This window comes from Dipodomys spectabilis, unplaced genomic scaffold, assembly GCF_019054845.1.
Source record: "Dipodomys spectabilis isolate Male_0828 unplaced genomic scaffold, ASM1905484v1 ptg000599l, whole genome shotgun sequence".
NCBI classification, from domain to species: domain Eukaryota; kingdom Metazoa; phylum Chordata; class Mammalia; order Rodentia; family Heteromyidae; genus Dipodomys; species Dipodomys spectabilis.
Genome location: NW_024871276.1, coordinates 619091 through 632569, shown reverse-complemented (window position 1 = coordinate 632569; position 13479 = coordinate 619091). Strand labels below are relative to the sequence as shown.

Below are 13479 nucleotides of genomic sequence, written 5' to 3'. Positions count from 1 at the left end.
ACAGGAGGGTGCTCATGGCACAGCGGAGGATCTGTTCTCTGAATGCAGACCTGGGTGTTGGTGTAGATGGTGGGGGGCAGGCAGGGGGCCAGGTGGGCCAGCATCCCCTGACCCTCAGCCTCTTCCCTCCCAGCTCTTCGGAATGTTCCTGTCCATCTGCTTGTGCCGACGCATCCACTCGGAAGACTACAGCAAGGTCCCCAAGTACTAAGGCTGCTCTCCCACCTCCCCACCTCCTACCCCGACCTCCCAGAGGGGTCCCCACACCCCCTCCCTCTTCCAGGCCCATCTCCCACCTCACTGCCAAGGCTTCTTGCCTATCCTGGGCTGGCTGGATGGGCGGGGACTTTCTGAGGCCTGGACCCTTCTCCCTGCCACCAACCACGAGCCCTGGTGGTTCTGTGGCCCCTGTGCTGTCTGCCTGCTAAGGCTCTCTGAGCAACTAGACCGGCTCCCTGTGGTGTCTCTGTCCCTGCCCAGGCAGCTGGGCTGGGCTGCTCCTGCCCAGGATGCCATGGAGAAGGGTACAGAGGCAGATGGATTGAAAATGGCGGGGAGAGGCTCGAATAAGCCCCAGGACTGTTGGGGTTGGGAGGGGGGGGACTGCCCACTGGGTGGGTCAACTTATTCCTATCATAATGCTTCTACCTTTTGTCTTTAAACATTTTTATGGAAGGTAGCGGAGAGGGTGGACTTCGTCCCTTCCCGGGGGCCTGACACAGCCCCTCCAGGCTCAGCTGGGGCCACACTGTGGGAAGGAACTAGCAAGCGCTACCTGGGTGCAGGGCCACCGGTCCCCCAAGGCACAGCACAGAAGTGGCCCTGCGTTCTCCAGGATTCCGAACTGTTCAGGGGCCAGAGAGAAGAAAATGGACTGGCCATTCATGGCAGCTGTCCCCTATCTCTCAGGCTGCGGGCGGGTGAGGCTGTGTGGTATCGTGGCCAGAGAGGGCCTGTGCTCTGTACACACCCTCACCATTGGAAGGCTATTAAAAAAGTTTGTCACAATCAGCCCGAGGTGGAGGGGTGCTTCCACGGGGATGAGGGGCCAAGGTGTCCGGGGAGGGTGTGAGCAGAGAGGCTGCAGCTGCTGTAAAAAGTGGAGGGGCTTTGCTGCTACCCCCACCCCTGCCCCCAGGGCAGCCCGTGTCCGGCCTGAAGGACCAGGGGCTCCGCAGTGCCTGGAGCCATGTTGTGTGTTGACAGGTGCAGATGGTCTACAGATCAGCCTCATCCACTGTGCAGAACTCAGGGCTTCCACGGCTGGGCCACGTCCTGCCCAGCCTGGGCCTCCGACTGAAGCCGGGGGCATTCATGGGCCCAGGCTTTAGACATGCAACAGAGAGGTTCTCCCTAGTGCATAGGAGGGGTGGAAGGTGGGGTGGGGCACAGCTAAGTGGACAAATGTCACCCCATGGGCTCCTCTCTGCTGACCTAGAAGAGGAAAGGGGGCCGGGCCCCTGCAGACGGAGGTGTTTCCACAGTGGCCACTAGGGGGAGCTGCCACCTCAGCCAAGGATCCCTGCGGGGCCTGGAGACTCCCTGATTACAGGCACCTTAGCCCAGAGTCTGGGTGACAGTGCAAAGCCCAGGGTGCAGGCAGGGCTCAGGGACCTTGGCACAGCCGGGCTGGGAAGGAAACAAGGAGTCCCCCTTGCAGTCTTCTGAAGTGCTTCCTGGGTCACATTGCTTTAGATCCCCAGGCCCTGGTAAGATGTAGCCACAGACTGTGGCCCCAAAGAGATATGGGCTGTGGGTCTAGTCATGGACTAGGAGGGGTGGCACCCTTTTACTTCAGGGGAGTGCCCTGAAACGGATGTTCCTCAGGGAACTTTCTGTGGCTGAAATCGGGCCTGCTGTACCACTCAGCCCTGAAGGAGACCTGGGCGGCTCCGCCTTCCAGCTGCTCGCCCTGGGCTGAGGGCTCCTGGCAGAGCCCCATCAGCATATTTTATCCATAACTTACCTTGCTCTGCAAAGCGAGTGCCTACATTAAAATATAAGCTTGGAAGAAGCCAACACAGCTGAGTTCTCCACAAGGCAACTCACCTAAGGATGGCAAATGCTTGCAGTGTGCTGAGCGCATTCTCCATGGCTGTGCTCCCAGCAGACATCACTAATTGATCGCTGGTCCCATTTTCTTAGCCCACATGCACCTGGCCCTACTTAATGGCCAACATCACTTCTTGTGGCTTCACTTCTTCTCAGCTCAGCACCATCCATCAGTTTACGGGAATGTGAGATGAAAGCCGTCCGCATCCTAGAGCTGTCATTGTTTTGTCAAACAATTTTTGCCTCTGAGCTTCCTGGTAGCCAAAGCAAAAACAAAACAAAAACAATTGTTTTTTTTTTTTATCAGTTATATAGTTGTATAGCTCTCCTTTCCTAAAGGATACTCTTCTTAGCACTGAGAAGTGCGGCTAGCTGGACTCACTCAGACACTCTGATACACACTTGCACACTCATGCAAACCATGATAGCCTTCATGTTGAGAACAACAGAAGTCATTGGACCAAAACACACACACACACACACACACACACACACACACACACAAAGGAGCTACTGTGCTTGGTCGTGTGCTGGTTATTAGAGAGCTCCGAAGCCAAACTGTTAACCATGGAGGAACTGCAAAGCCAGGGGACCAAGCAGGAAATCATGGGGCCAGCCACATGCAGTGCTAGAGAGAGCTGGAGTACGCTGTCCCAGGCTTACTGTCCGCTCTGCAGCACAGGGCACGCTGCTGGCCCCGCCCCAGGATGCTTTGTGGCAGGGAGGGAGCTGAATGAGCAGCGTGAGGGCTCCGGCTAAGCCAAGAGGCAAAGCTTGCTTCCTCCCTGCAGGCTTGGCCCTGTACCCACAGCTAGAAGCCAGGGCGTCTTCTGAACGTGGAACTGTGTGGCCTGGTCCAGCTCAGACATCCCTGGTCCCAACAGCAGATTCCAAGTCCCTAGGCCACAGGGAGGCTCCTGGTGGCCTGACTCTGAGGAGGGCTTGGGTGACAAATGGGACAGACTAAATTTAGTGAAGACTGGGGGTGCTGTGTGGCCTCAAGGGCCCTGCCAGACCCCCTGAGCCTCTTCTGAGCACGCCTCTGCTGAGCACTGAGCAGTATGAACAGGGCTGTGTGGGGCTCTTGTTTGGGATGTGCACTGTGCAGATTGTTCAGCAGGGGTGACCAGGTTCACCTGGTCATCCCAACTGAAGGGCAGGAAGGTGTTGGCTTTGGGCCTCCAGCCCAGAGTGTAACCATGGAGATCGGTTGCAGGTTGGGGCTTTACAGGAGAGGCGATGAGGGAGATAGGACCCAGGAGTGGGATGGGGGTGGGCGGGGACAGGAGGACTCTGGAGGTAGGAAGAGGGGACTGGGTGCACGGAGCTTTTCTGCCTTTGGGATAGATTGCAGGGGGTGGGGAGGGGAGGACAGGGGAGATCTCTATTAGGACATCCTCAGAATTTGAACCTCAGACTTACACGGCTTTCCCAGGTGTGTGTGTGTGAGAGAGAGGGGCCCTGTGACATTCTTTAATGAAATCTCTCATAACATCTCAGTTTCAACTTCCTGTCCCCTCTGGGCCTGGAAAGTTCTGGCTGGAAGCACCTAGCCCTCTTTCTTGAATCATTAAAGTGTTCTGTTGCCTGTCCCTAGCCTGTGGCCCCAGGATCCTCTCTCCCAAGGCAAGCCAGGGGCTGATGGGCCCTCTGAGCCAATGCTAGGCCTTCAGGGCCAGACATGGTGGCTTGCAGGCTGCCCTCATTCCTGCCATAGTCTAGACCAAGGGACACACTGGGCAGAGAACGGGCTTGTGGGCCTTAGCGGGCAGGGGGTACGAGGCTGCCCTTTGGTGCCTATGCCTCTCCCTGGGCTAGGCAGAGCTGGCTCTCAGGGCTGCTTGGGGAGTCAATGGCAGTGCCACGGGGGAGGCTGATGGACATAGACACTGACCAATGGGAGCAGAAGAACTGAGTTGGGCAGGATCCTTGTGTGTGGATTGGAGAATGGCACAGACCTCTGAAGGGTGAGCGGGGAATTTCGTCAGCTAGTGGTAGAGAACTTTGTTTTACTCCCTGGCTTGGTGTATGTGGTGGGGGGGAGGGGAGTGGGGGAACTGGGGATATCAGCCTGATGTGCCTGCATGTGTTTGCCCTTCGCTTTACCCCTCCACGTGTCAGAGACCCTAAAGCCCACCTCCCCTGCCCAGAGCTCAGTCCACTTTCAGCTAGGAAGGACCCCAGCTATCTTCCCTTAAACTGGGCTGTGGGTAGCCATGGTGGGCATGGCTGACCCCATGACAGCCTTTCCTTTGGGGTACTCTCAGCACCCCAAGTGTGACACCCAGCCTGTTCCTAGCCCTGGGGGCCTTCCAAGGAGCCATTCACCTAGGGCTCCAGCTTGGGTAGCCCAGCTAGGGCCGCCACCAGCTCCTTTCTTTTCTTTATATCAAATAATTTAATTACTAGCCCATTCTACTCTAATTAACATCCAGCCTAGAGGAGAAAAACAAAAAAATAAAAATCAACTCAGAACATGCTTTAGGGAAAAAAAAAGGATCTATTTCATTTTCCTTATGTGGCCCTGTCTTTGTCACACTCTCAGGGCCAATGTCCAATGTCCTCTAGGATCTTGATCCTGGGGTCTGTTTGGATCATCCAAACAGCTCACGCACGCTGAATGGAATAGACCAGTCCTAGGCTCTTTGGAGCCCATGGCCCTGCACACCTGGGCACATTCACAACCCCCCTCCCCCCCACACCACACACACACAAACACACATGGAGATGCTTATCTGCACACGACTGCTAGCTGATTACTGCACACAACCTAAGTCCAGCGCTGCTGCGGGGCCCTGGGGGAGCTCCAGCCCATCCTGGGGAAGGAAGTAGAAGAATGGACCAGAGTGGAACAAACAGGAAAGGGAAAAGCGCTCGCTCATCACTCAGCTCCTCCCTCCACATCCCTGATCCAGGCAGGGTCAGATCAGAGCAGCCCAGCTCGCAAGGACGGACGAACAACAAGCGTGTGCCTCTGGCCTCATGTGGAAAATGGGGTCTCTGATGGGTTCCTCTCTCCTGAAGTTCTTGGGGGAGTTACGGAGGTTCTGTGTATGCTGAGCTGCTTCCTGGAGCAGCCTGTCTCCTGGGACCTTGGGCCTGTGAAATCTTCCACACTTTCCCTGGACAGGAATGAGGAGAATCAGGCCCTGGGCCTCTGGGAGAGGGCCCTAGGTGAGAATCTACTCAGAGGAAGGTCAGGGGGATCTGAGCAGAGAGCAATGTCCTGGCCCCAGCTGTCCCCTGTTGCCCATCTGACATCATTTCCCCCACACCTGCCCCAGCAGCCTCTGGGACAGGAAGGAGCTTCCAGCAGTGTGCAGGTGGGTGAGTGGGGGTGATGAGTGGAAGGCGGGGGCTGGAGAGGCCCCGGCAGCCTGCTGGACTGTGTGGAAGGAAGGGGTGCTAGAGGAGGCTTGGGGCAGTACGGGCCTGCCCCCCAACCCCTGTGCCACATACCTGGATGGGCCCAGCTCAGGCTCACAAGGGGACACAGGGACCCTGGGATCCAGCAGCCAAATCTTGGAGTCTGTGGAGGACACAGGCCTCTGGGGAGGGTCTGGAGCTCCTGGCCCACCTCAGCAGGAAGGAGGAGGAGAGACACCTTTCCACAGAAGATCAGGCTCCCAACCAAAGAGCTAGCGAGGAGAAGGGCCAGGACAGAGAGGAAAGAGCACAGGTCTGAGAACAGGACCCAGCAGGCAAGAAGAGCTAGGCAAAGAAGAAATAAGAGTCCTCAGAGAGGGGACCATAGTCCCCATCAGGCATAGCCAGGCACAACTTCCTGTCACCACCATCATCTTCTGTTTACCCTGTGTTAACCTTGAACCCCCCACCATGCTTGGCGGGATGAATAAGGTCTCCCTTACCCCCACATGGCTGTGAAAACACATCCAGGGGCAGTCATTCACATTATCATCTAAACAAATAGCTCTCTTTGCAACTGGCAGCGAGCAACCTGTACACAGTGCATGATAGCTTTCTACAAAGAGGGCTTCTTCCGTAGAGAAGCTGGGAATGGCCTCTGGGGCCGGTGGCTCAGTCACTGCCCTCTCCCCTAAGCCTCAAGGCCGGTGGGGATGAAGACCTTGGTTCAGGAAGTTAGTGGAGAAAGTGGCCCCTTTCTGACTCAGTTTAATACAAATGGGTACTCTATCACCTGATGTCCACATAGCCTGGGATAGCAAGGCATGGACGGGGGGGGGGGGGGGGGGGGAGGGAGGGGCGGAATGGGGGGGAACAAACACAAGTTATGGGCTGGGAGGTTGAAATTCAGGAACAGAGAGAAAAACCAATTACTGGTGGCTGACTTGCTAGCTACTGAGGAGGCTGAGATCAGAGAGAGGATTTAGGTTCAAAGCCAACCCAAATAGAACAGTCCTCCAGACGCCATTTCCAGTTCACCAGCAATAAAACAACTGGGCTTGGAGGCATGTCTCTCAAGTGACAGAGCACCAGCCTAGCAAGCAAGCTGACTGAGTGCAAGGCCTTGAGTTCAGACTGCATTACCGGAAGGAAAAAAGACAATGAATATAAACGAGCGTCTCTCCTGGGATTTCCCTGTGCCCCTAAGGCCCTACAGGGAAAACCTTTTTAGTTGTTCTCAGGAGGATGGGAGCTGCCTACAGGTTGGTTGGTCTGAGACTCCCATCAGGGAGTTTGCTGAGTTTATCTGAGGAGGTAGGGGTGCGGGGTGGACTAAGTACACTGTGAGGACTTCCTCTGAGAACTGAAGGGCAGGGGCCCCAGCTGGCTTGGTCTACAGGAATGCAGGTGCAGCACATCCTGTGGCTTTTGTGGGCAGACAGGGCAGCAGAGGCAGAGCCCTGTTCTGGGAATCAGATGCCTGGCCCCCGTGACTCTGAATCCTGGCTTGTGACTTATCCTGGACACCAAAAAGTAGGGGGACAGTGTACCCATTCTGAGCTGGAGTCCTCACACATGCACACTCCTTCACAGAGTGTGAAGAAGCCAGGTGAGCCTGACAGAAGATGGAAAGAAATGGTCCTGATAGGTCCTGGCTGACAGCAGCCTGCCTTCACCTGTAGAGCCCCTGCCCTCCTGCAGTCCAGGTAGAAGAGGTCAGCTGGCCTCCCAGGAGAGACCAAGTTAAACACCAATCCACTGGAGCATAGGCTGCATAAACCAAGGTTCTGCTAGGCCAAAAACTTAGGGGCAGATTGTTACATAGCAGCAGCTGACTAATACAAAGTGGGCCTTGAGCAACAAGCATTGAGGGCCAACTGTACGCCAGGCCCATCTGTGAACCCTTGACAGACTCAATGGGTCTTTCCAGAAGCCTAAGGGTTGGTGTTGGATGCTCAGCTTTAAGACCAGGAAATGAAGGCTCTGGGGTGATGGTGACCTGTTGCAAGCCTGCAAGCCACCAGAGGCAGACAAGACAGGACTTAAGTCTGTCCTCACATGCTCACTTGCTGGTCTCCTTCCAGATGATTCTTAATGTCAGAGCAGCAGCAGCAGCAGCAGCAGCACTCAGAGGTGTAATGTATTCTGGACACGGGAGCTGACATCATACAGATGTTCTCAGCCTTCCTTCCGCTTCCCGGGAATTACGTCACATCTCACCCTGCTCTCCATCCCCCTTGCCAGAGCCGCGTGCCCGGCTGCTCCTGGAGAGACAGAAGCATACACAACACCCTTGGGTGATGGCGATTCATTTCTAACATCACCTCTGATTTCATTGGCAAGTGTTTACGGAGGGCAAGGTTACATGCCTGTCTCCTGGGTGTTTTTCCTTCTGTGACACACTTTCTGTCCCTTTTGAGTGCTGGGCCTTCACTACATCCCTGTGGTCCTCCCAGCCAGAGTGAGGATTGTCCCCTCCTTATGGGTGACAAAACTGAAGCTGCGGAGGGTGAGGTGGCCACCCCGAGGGCCATGTAACTTAAGTAGCCAGGACAGGACCAGGTTCCAGGTTTGGCTGCATTCGGGCAGGTTATCTCCTCCATTGCCACAATGTTGCCATTTGGGGTGGGGGTGGGGGAGGAGTTAACTTTTTCCGCTCAAGACTGGCACTCTACCACTTGCATCACAGCTCTCCTGGATTTTGTGTGGCTAATTGAAGATTCACAGATGTTCCTGGCCTGCTGGCTTTGAACCAGGATCCGCAGATCTCGGTCTCCTGAGTAGCTAGGATTGCAGAAATGATCGCACCAAGGCCACGCATCTGTGGCTTGAAAAATAAAAGTTATGTTGAAATGTTCCCTATGCTCTGTGTAGAGCAGCCCAGGGCTGGAAGGATAAAAGGCCAGAGAGGTTGGGGTTGATGGAGAATGTCCCTCTGTCCCTGTGTCATCATCGTCCTCCTCTTCCTCCTCATTCTCCTTCTCCTCCTCTTCCTCCCCCTCCACCACCATCACCACCACTAGATTATGGCCAAGTATTTCCAGAGAGAATACAGCTTCCAGGGGGGCGGGGGAGCTGCCCCCTGTAGAGGCACATGGCCCATACAGTGGGACACATGGGAACCCCCAAAGTCAGCCCCTCAACCCCAGCAGAACCAGGAAGAGAAATCCTTCCTTTCCCATGATCCCTTCTCTATCCCTGCCACTTCCCAGAAGCCTCCAGGATTGCAAACAGCAAATAGCCAGCTGAGGAAAGGGGCTGGGAGCAGGACTAGTCCAAAGAAGGAAAATGCAAGCCTTCTCCAGCCAGCTGCCTGGAGAGGGCAGAAAGGAGAACTGGCCTCAACCAGTTCAAAGCTGCTAGTATTTGCCACCTCTAATGGCCTAAGAATCTCCCCCTCCTTCCCCCTCACCTAGAGTTTGGACTTTGGACTCAGGGACTTGTGCTTGCATTCTACCTCTTGGACCATGCCTTCAACTGTCTTTGCCTTACTAGGACACATGCCATGTGGGTGTGTCTGTATGTGTGTGTGCTGTGTGTGTCTGAGTGTCTGTGTGTGCACACACGCATGCCCACCAGTGTCAGGTCTTGAACTTGAGGCCTAGGATCGCAGGTGTGAGCCGCTGATGCTCAGAGGTCCTTAGTTCTGTTTTCCACGGTGGCTGAGGTGACAGGCATGTGCCCTACCACCACATCCAGCTCCCATGGAGGCTTTGAAAGTTGAGGGGCCGGGGGGGCAGGGGGGACACACCAGGCTGTCTTGGAACTGTCTCTTCTCCACCTAAGAACCTGTATCACTTCATAGAGGTCAGAGGACTCTTGGGACTGGGAACTTTATTTATGAGTATGGCGGCCATGCCTCCTGAGGACTCAGCAAATGACATTGGGAGACAAGAATAAAGTAGTTCTCCATGTCCCTCCCACGAGTCCATCTCACCCAGGGCATCGGTTTTAGCCGCCATAGGACAAATCTGTCTCCTCAGCTTAGAGTTCAGCTCTACCTGCCCCCCTCCTGCCCCCTGCGGCCCCTGCCACCACGCCAGGTGGGCTGGATTAACATCAGGGCTTGTGTCCTGCCTTCCATCTCACCTGGGTGTTCAGTAGAGATGGAATCAAAGAAAGGAGCCCAAGCTCTCAGACAGGAGGCAGGGATTCTGCCCAGCCTTCCTGGCCTCTTGAATATTGATCCTAGAAGCCAGTCCAACAGTCAGCCATCAATCAGGCCTTGCCAGTCATTCAGACACACCGACAGCCTGAGGATCGTTCAACAATCAGTCTGATATGGTCATCACTTTTCAAAGACCCCTCCCAAATTCTAAGGGGGCTCTCCTCTCCTGAGGCCGAGGGGCTCCTGGCAGAGAGCCCAGTCCTGTCCCCATTTGGTCCCCTCCTGGCCGCTGCCTCTCTCCCTGCGGCCCCCTCCCAAAGCAGACGCTCTAGACTCTGCCAAAGCATTACTAACTGCTGTGGTGACGTCACCCTCTCTAGTCCCATCCTCCCCAAGCCCACTTACCCTTCACCCTTGGCTGACCCTGGGATGATGACACATCCTGGGTGGGGGAAGGGCGTCTGTCCCCTGGGACGCTCACAGAAGGTCCTCTCAGCCACCTCTGCACACGCAGGCTGCCTGCCTTCTGATCCAATGCTGCCCCAGCCTGAGCTGCTGGAGACTGAGCTGGACAGGAGCACCCACCCTGGGGCCTCTCCACTCACCAGCTGGGTGGCCAGAGACTGGTACCTTCACATCCCTGAGCTCATGTAGAGAGAAGACACAGCCTCAGGGTCCAGGGTGAGGCTGGAGTTCAGGAAATGTAGCCCAGATCACCCCATTTGCACAGGGACTTCATTCCCCTCCTGTCTTGGATTGTTCACTCCTGATTCCTCCGGGACCATTTGTAAAAGCTGTTTATCCTATGCTGCATGGAACAGGGCAGCTTATCATGCTCTCAAGATGCAGCAACATGGGCTACTGGGACCACTGCAGCTATCCCCCCAGAATAGGGCCAATCCTAGTGCAGGGTATGGCATGGGAGGGGCCCTGGGCTGCCATAGGTGGAAATTCCCAGCATCCTCCTGGCTGTGATGGCAAGACTTCCTCTCCTAAGCATGGCCTGGGTCTCCACTGGCACCATGATGGCTCTCCCCCTCTAAAGGCCTGTGGCTCCCAAGCTACATCCTGGATGAAGTCTTCACACAGGGGTAGCCTTAAGAAATAACCAGTCCCTCGGCACGCAGGATCAGCTGGCTGGCTTAGAATTGTGAGGGGAAAGTCTGCCTCAGGAGAGCAGAGAGCATGACAATTACTATCCCTGTCAGGATCACTGTACCTGCTGTCATTCCTGCTCCATCCTCTTCCCTGCTGCACCATCACCTGGGGGACCCCAGCGAGTACTATCAAGCCACGCTTCTCAGGAGTGTGCCCAGGATGATGACGAATTGTCACAGGGGATTTTATATGTCAGGCACACACCTCTCCATATCACCAGCACCAACACACACACACACACACACACACACACACACACACACAACTTAGTCAAGGAATGTGGCTGGTCCAAGATGGAGAGTCTACTGAGGGTCCTCAGGAAACTGGGGTGTCAAATGTGTAAATAGCTCCACTACACAAGAGAGAAGTGAGAAAAGGTGCCCATCTTAAGTGAGATGTCATGGATGGGAAGAAATATTCTCAATGAGGAGGCATAAGTTAAGCTAGCCCTGGGGAAAGCCAGCACCTTGATTCAAAGCTAGCTTTGCAGGTCAATATATTTGAAGCAGAAATGTCCCTTTAATGTAGTCCTTGATTAGTAATGTTCAGACGTGATGAGATAGGAATGGTAGAGGGGGAAGGTCTAACATGTTTAACCAGAACACTCGGCCTCCTATCAAAACTAAATCAAAAAAGCTGGACATTTGGCCCAAATGGTAGAGCATTTTGCCTAGCAAGCACAAGGCCCTAAGCTCAAAACCAAGTTCTGGGAAAAAAATCATTTATAATAGCATCAAAAATAATAAAATTCTGGGTACCAAGAGTTCACATCTATCATCTTAACTATTCGGAAGGCTGGAGTTGAGAGGATTGTGATGCAATGCTAGTTCTGGCCCTTTTCAATCCATTGTTGAACACAGTTCATGGTCCATGGTTCCCTTCCCAAGATACACAGGACGCTTCAATTGGGAAGATCCAAAGTTCCAGATTCGCCCAGAGAGAAAAGTAAACTAGTCTCCATCTCTCTAAGGAAAGCTTGGTGTAGTGGCATGTGTCTGTGATCCCAGCAATCACAGGAAACCTAAGGTAGGCAGATTATGGCTCAGGTACATGCCTAGATAGGAATAGAGACCCTATGTCAAAAACAACAAGTAAAGCCAGCCAGGCGCCGGTACCTTACGCCTGTAATCCTATCCACTCAAGAAGGCTGAGATCTGAGGATTACCCTTCAAAGCCAGCCTTGGCAGGAAAGTCTATGAGACTCTTGTCTCCAATTAAACACCAGAAAACTGGAAGTGAGTTGTGACTCAAAGTGGTAGAACACGAGCCTTGAGCACAGGTTAGGCACAGTGCCTAAGCCCTGAGTTGTTCAAGCCCCATGACCGACAAAAAAAAAAAAAAAAAAGTGAACCAAAAATCCAGAAGTGGAGCTGTGGCTCAAGTGGTAGAGTGCTGGTCTTGAGCAAACAGAAGTTCAGGGACGGAGCTCAGGCCTTAAATTCAAGACTCAAGAAACACACACGCACACACGCACACACGCACACACACACACACACACACACATACACACCAGTGAGAAACAACACTGTAGTTATAGCACCAAGTGACAGAGTACCTGCCTAGCCCTGAGTTCAAGCTAAAAAACAAATAACAATAATAAAATATTTAGGAATACACTTAACAAAAAAAGGTAAAACTTGCACTCTAAAAGAAAACCATAAAATACCACTGGTATAAATTAAAGGCAATTTAAATAAATGGAAAAACCCCTCCTGTCCATGAATAAGAAAAGTTAATATTGTTAAGATGGTAATACACTCCAAATTGATTCACAAATTGAATGCAATTCCTATCAAGATCCCAGCAGGCTATTTTATAGAAACGGACAAGCTGATCCTAAAGCTCATATGGAAATTTAAAGAACCCAGGAATAGCTGAAGCAAATGAGAGAAAGCATGAAGTCGGAGTCACACCTCCTGATTTTTAAACCCACTACAAAGCTAATGCAAAGAAGACAATGTGGTAACATAAAGAGAGAGACAGACCTGGAACAGAACTGAGAGCCCAGAAATAAAGTCAACAGTTTGGCATCCTTGGAAAAGGGTGTCAAGACCACTCAAAGAGGAAAACAATACTCTTTTTCCACAAATAGTGCTGGAACCCTGCATATCAACATGTGAAAGAATGAAGTTGGATCCTTCTCTTGTATCCCGCTCTGACGTTCTCTTACAATGGATCCTAAGCCTAAATGGAAGAGTTAAAAATGAGAAATATGCTTACAAGCAACTAAGACTTCCCTGCATAGGTATAAACCTTAGCAACCCTGGCTAGGCAAAGCATTCCTGATTAGATGTAAAACCAAAAGCACAAGAAGTGAAGGGAAACAGAGAAGAATATTTGTGCTTTGAAAGACACCATTAAGAAAGTGAAAAGACAACTGTAGGAAAAAAAAAAAAGGGAGAATGTGTTTGCAAATCATTTATCAGAAGAAACTCTGATATACTAACTATATAAAGAACTCAATGTAGCCAGGTACCAGTGGCTCATGCCTGTAATTCTAGCTATCAGGAGGTTGAGATTGGAGGATCTTGGTTTGATGCCAGCCTGAGCAGAAAAGTCTGAGAAACTCTATCTCCAATGAACCAGTAAAATGCGAAGTGGGAAAGCTCCAGCCCTGGGTACAAAGAAAAAGATAAGCAAGACTGCAAGACCCTAGGTTCAACCGCCAGTACTGCCCCACACATACAAAAAAATATCAATGTACAAAAGACAACCCACATGTAATCTAGCATTTGGGAAGCTGAGACAGGAGGATTATGAGTTCACGGATAACCTGACAAGTAATGGGGCTTGAA

At 52.8% G+C, this 13479-nt stretch overlaps 1 protein-coding gene across 4 annotated transcripts in view; it reads left to right on the top strand.

The window, feature by feature from the left end:
* The window catches only part of Cd82 (CD82 molecule), a 37716-nt gene extending 36705 nt beyond the window's left edge, over positions 1-1011 (top strand). For all 4 annotated transcript variants that reach the window (XM_042671105.1, XM_042671104.1, XM_042671106.1 and 1 more), the window contains one exon: positions 134-1011. In XM_042671105.1, coding sequence (XP_042527039.1) covers positions 134-211 — 78 coding nt within the window. In that variant the 3' untranslated portion in view covers positions 212-1011. The remainder of the gene's footprint in view (positions 1-133) is intronic.
* The last annotated feature ends 12468 nt before the right edge of the window (positions 1012-13479 follow it).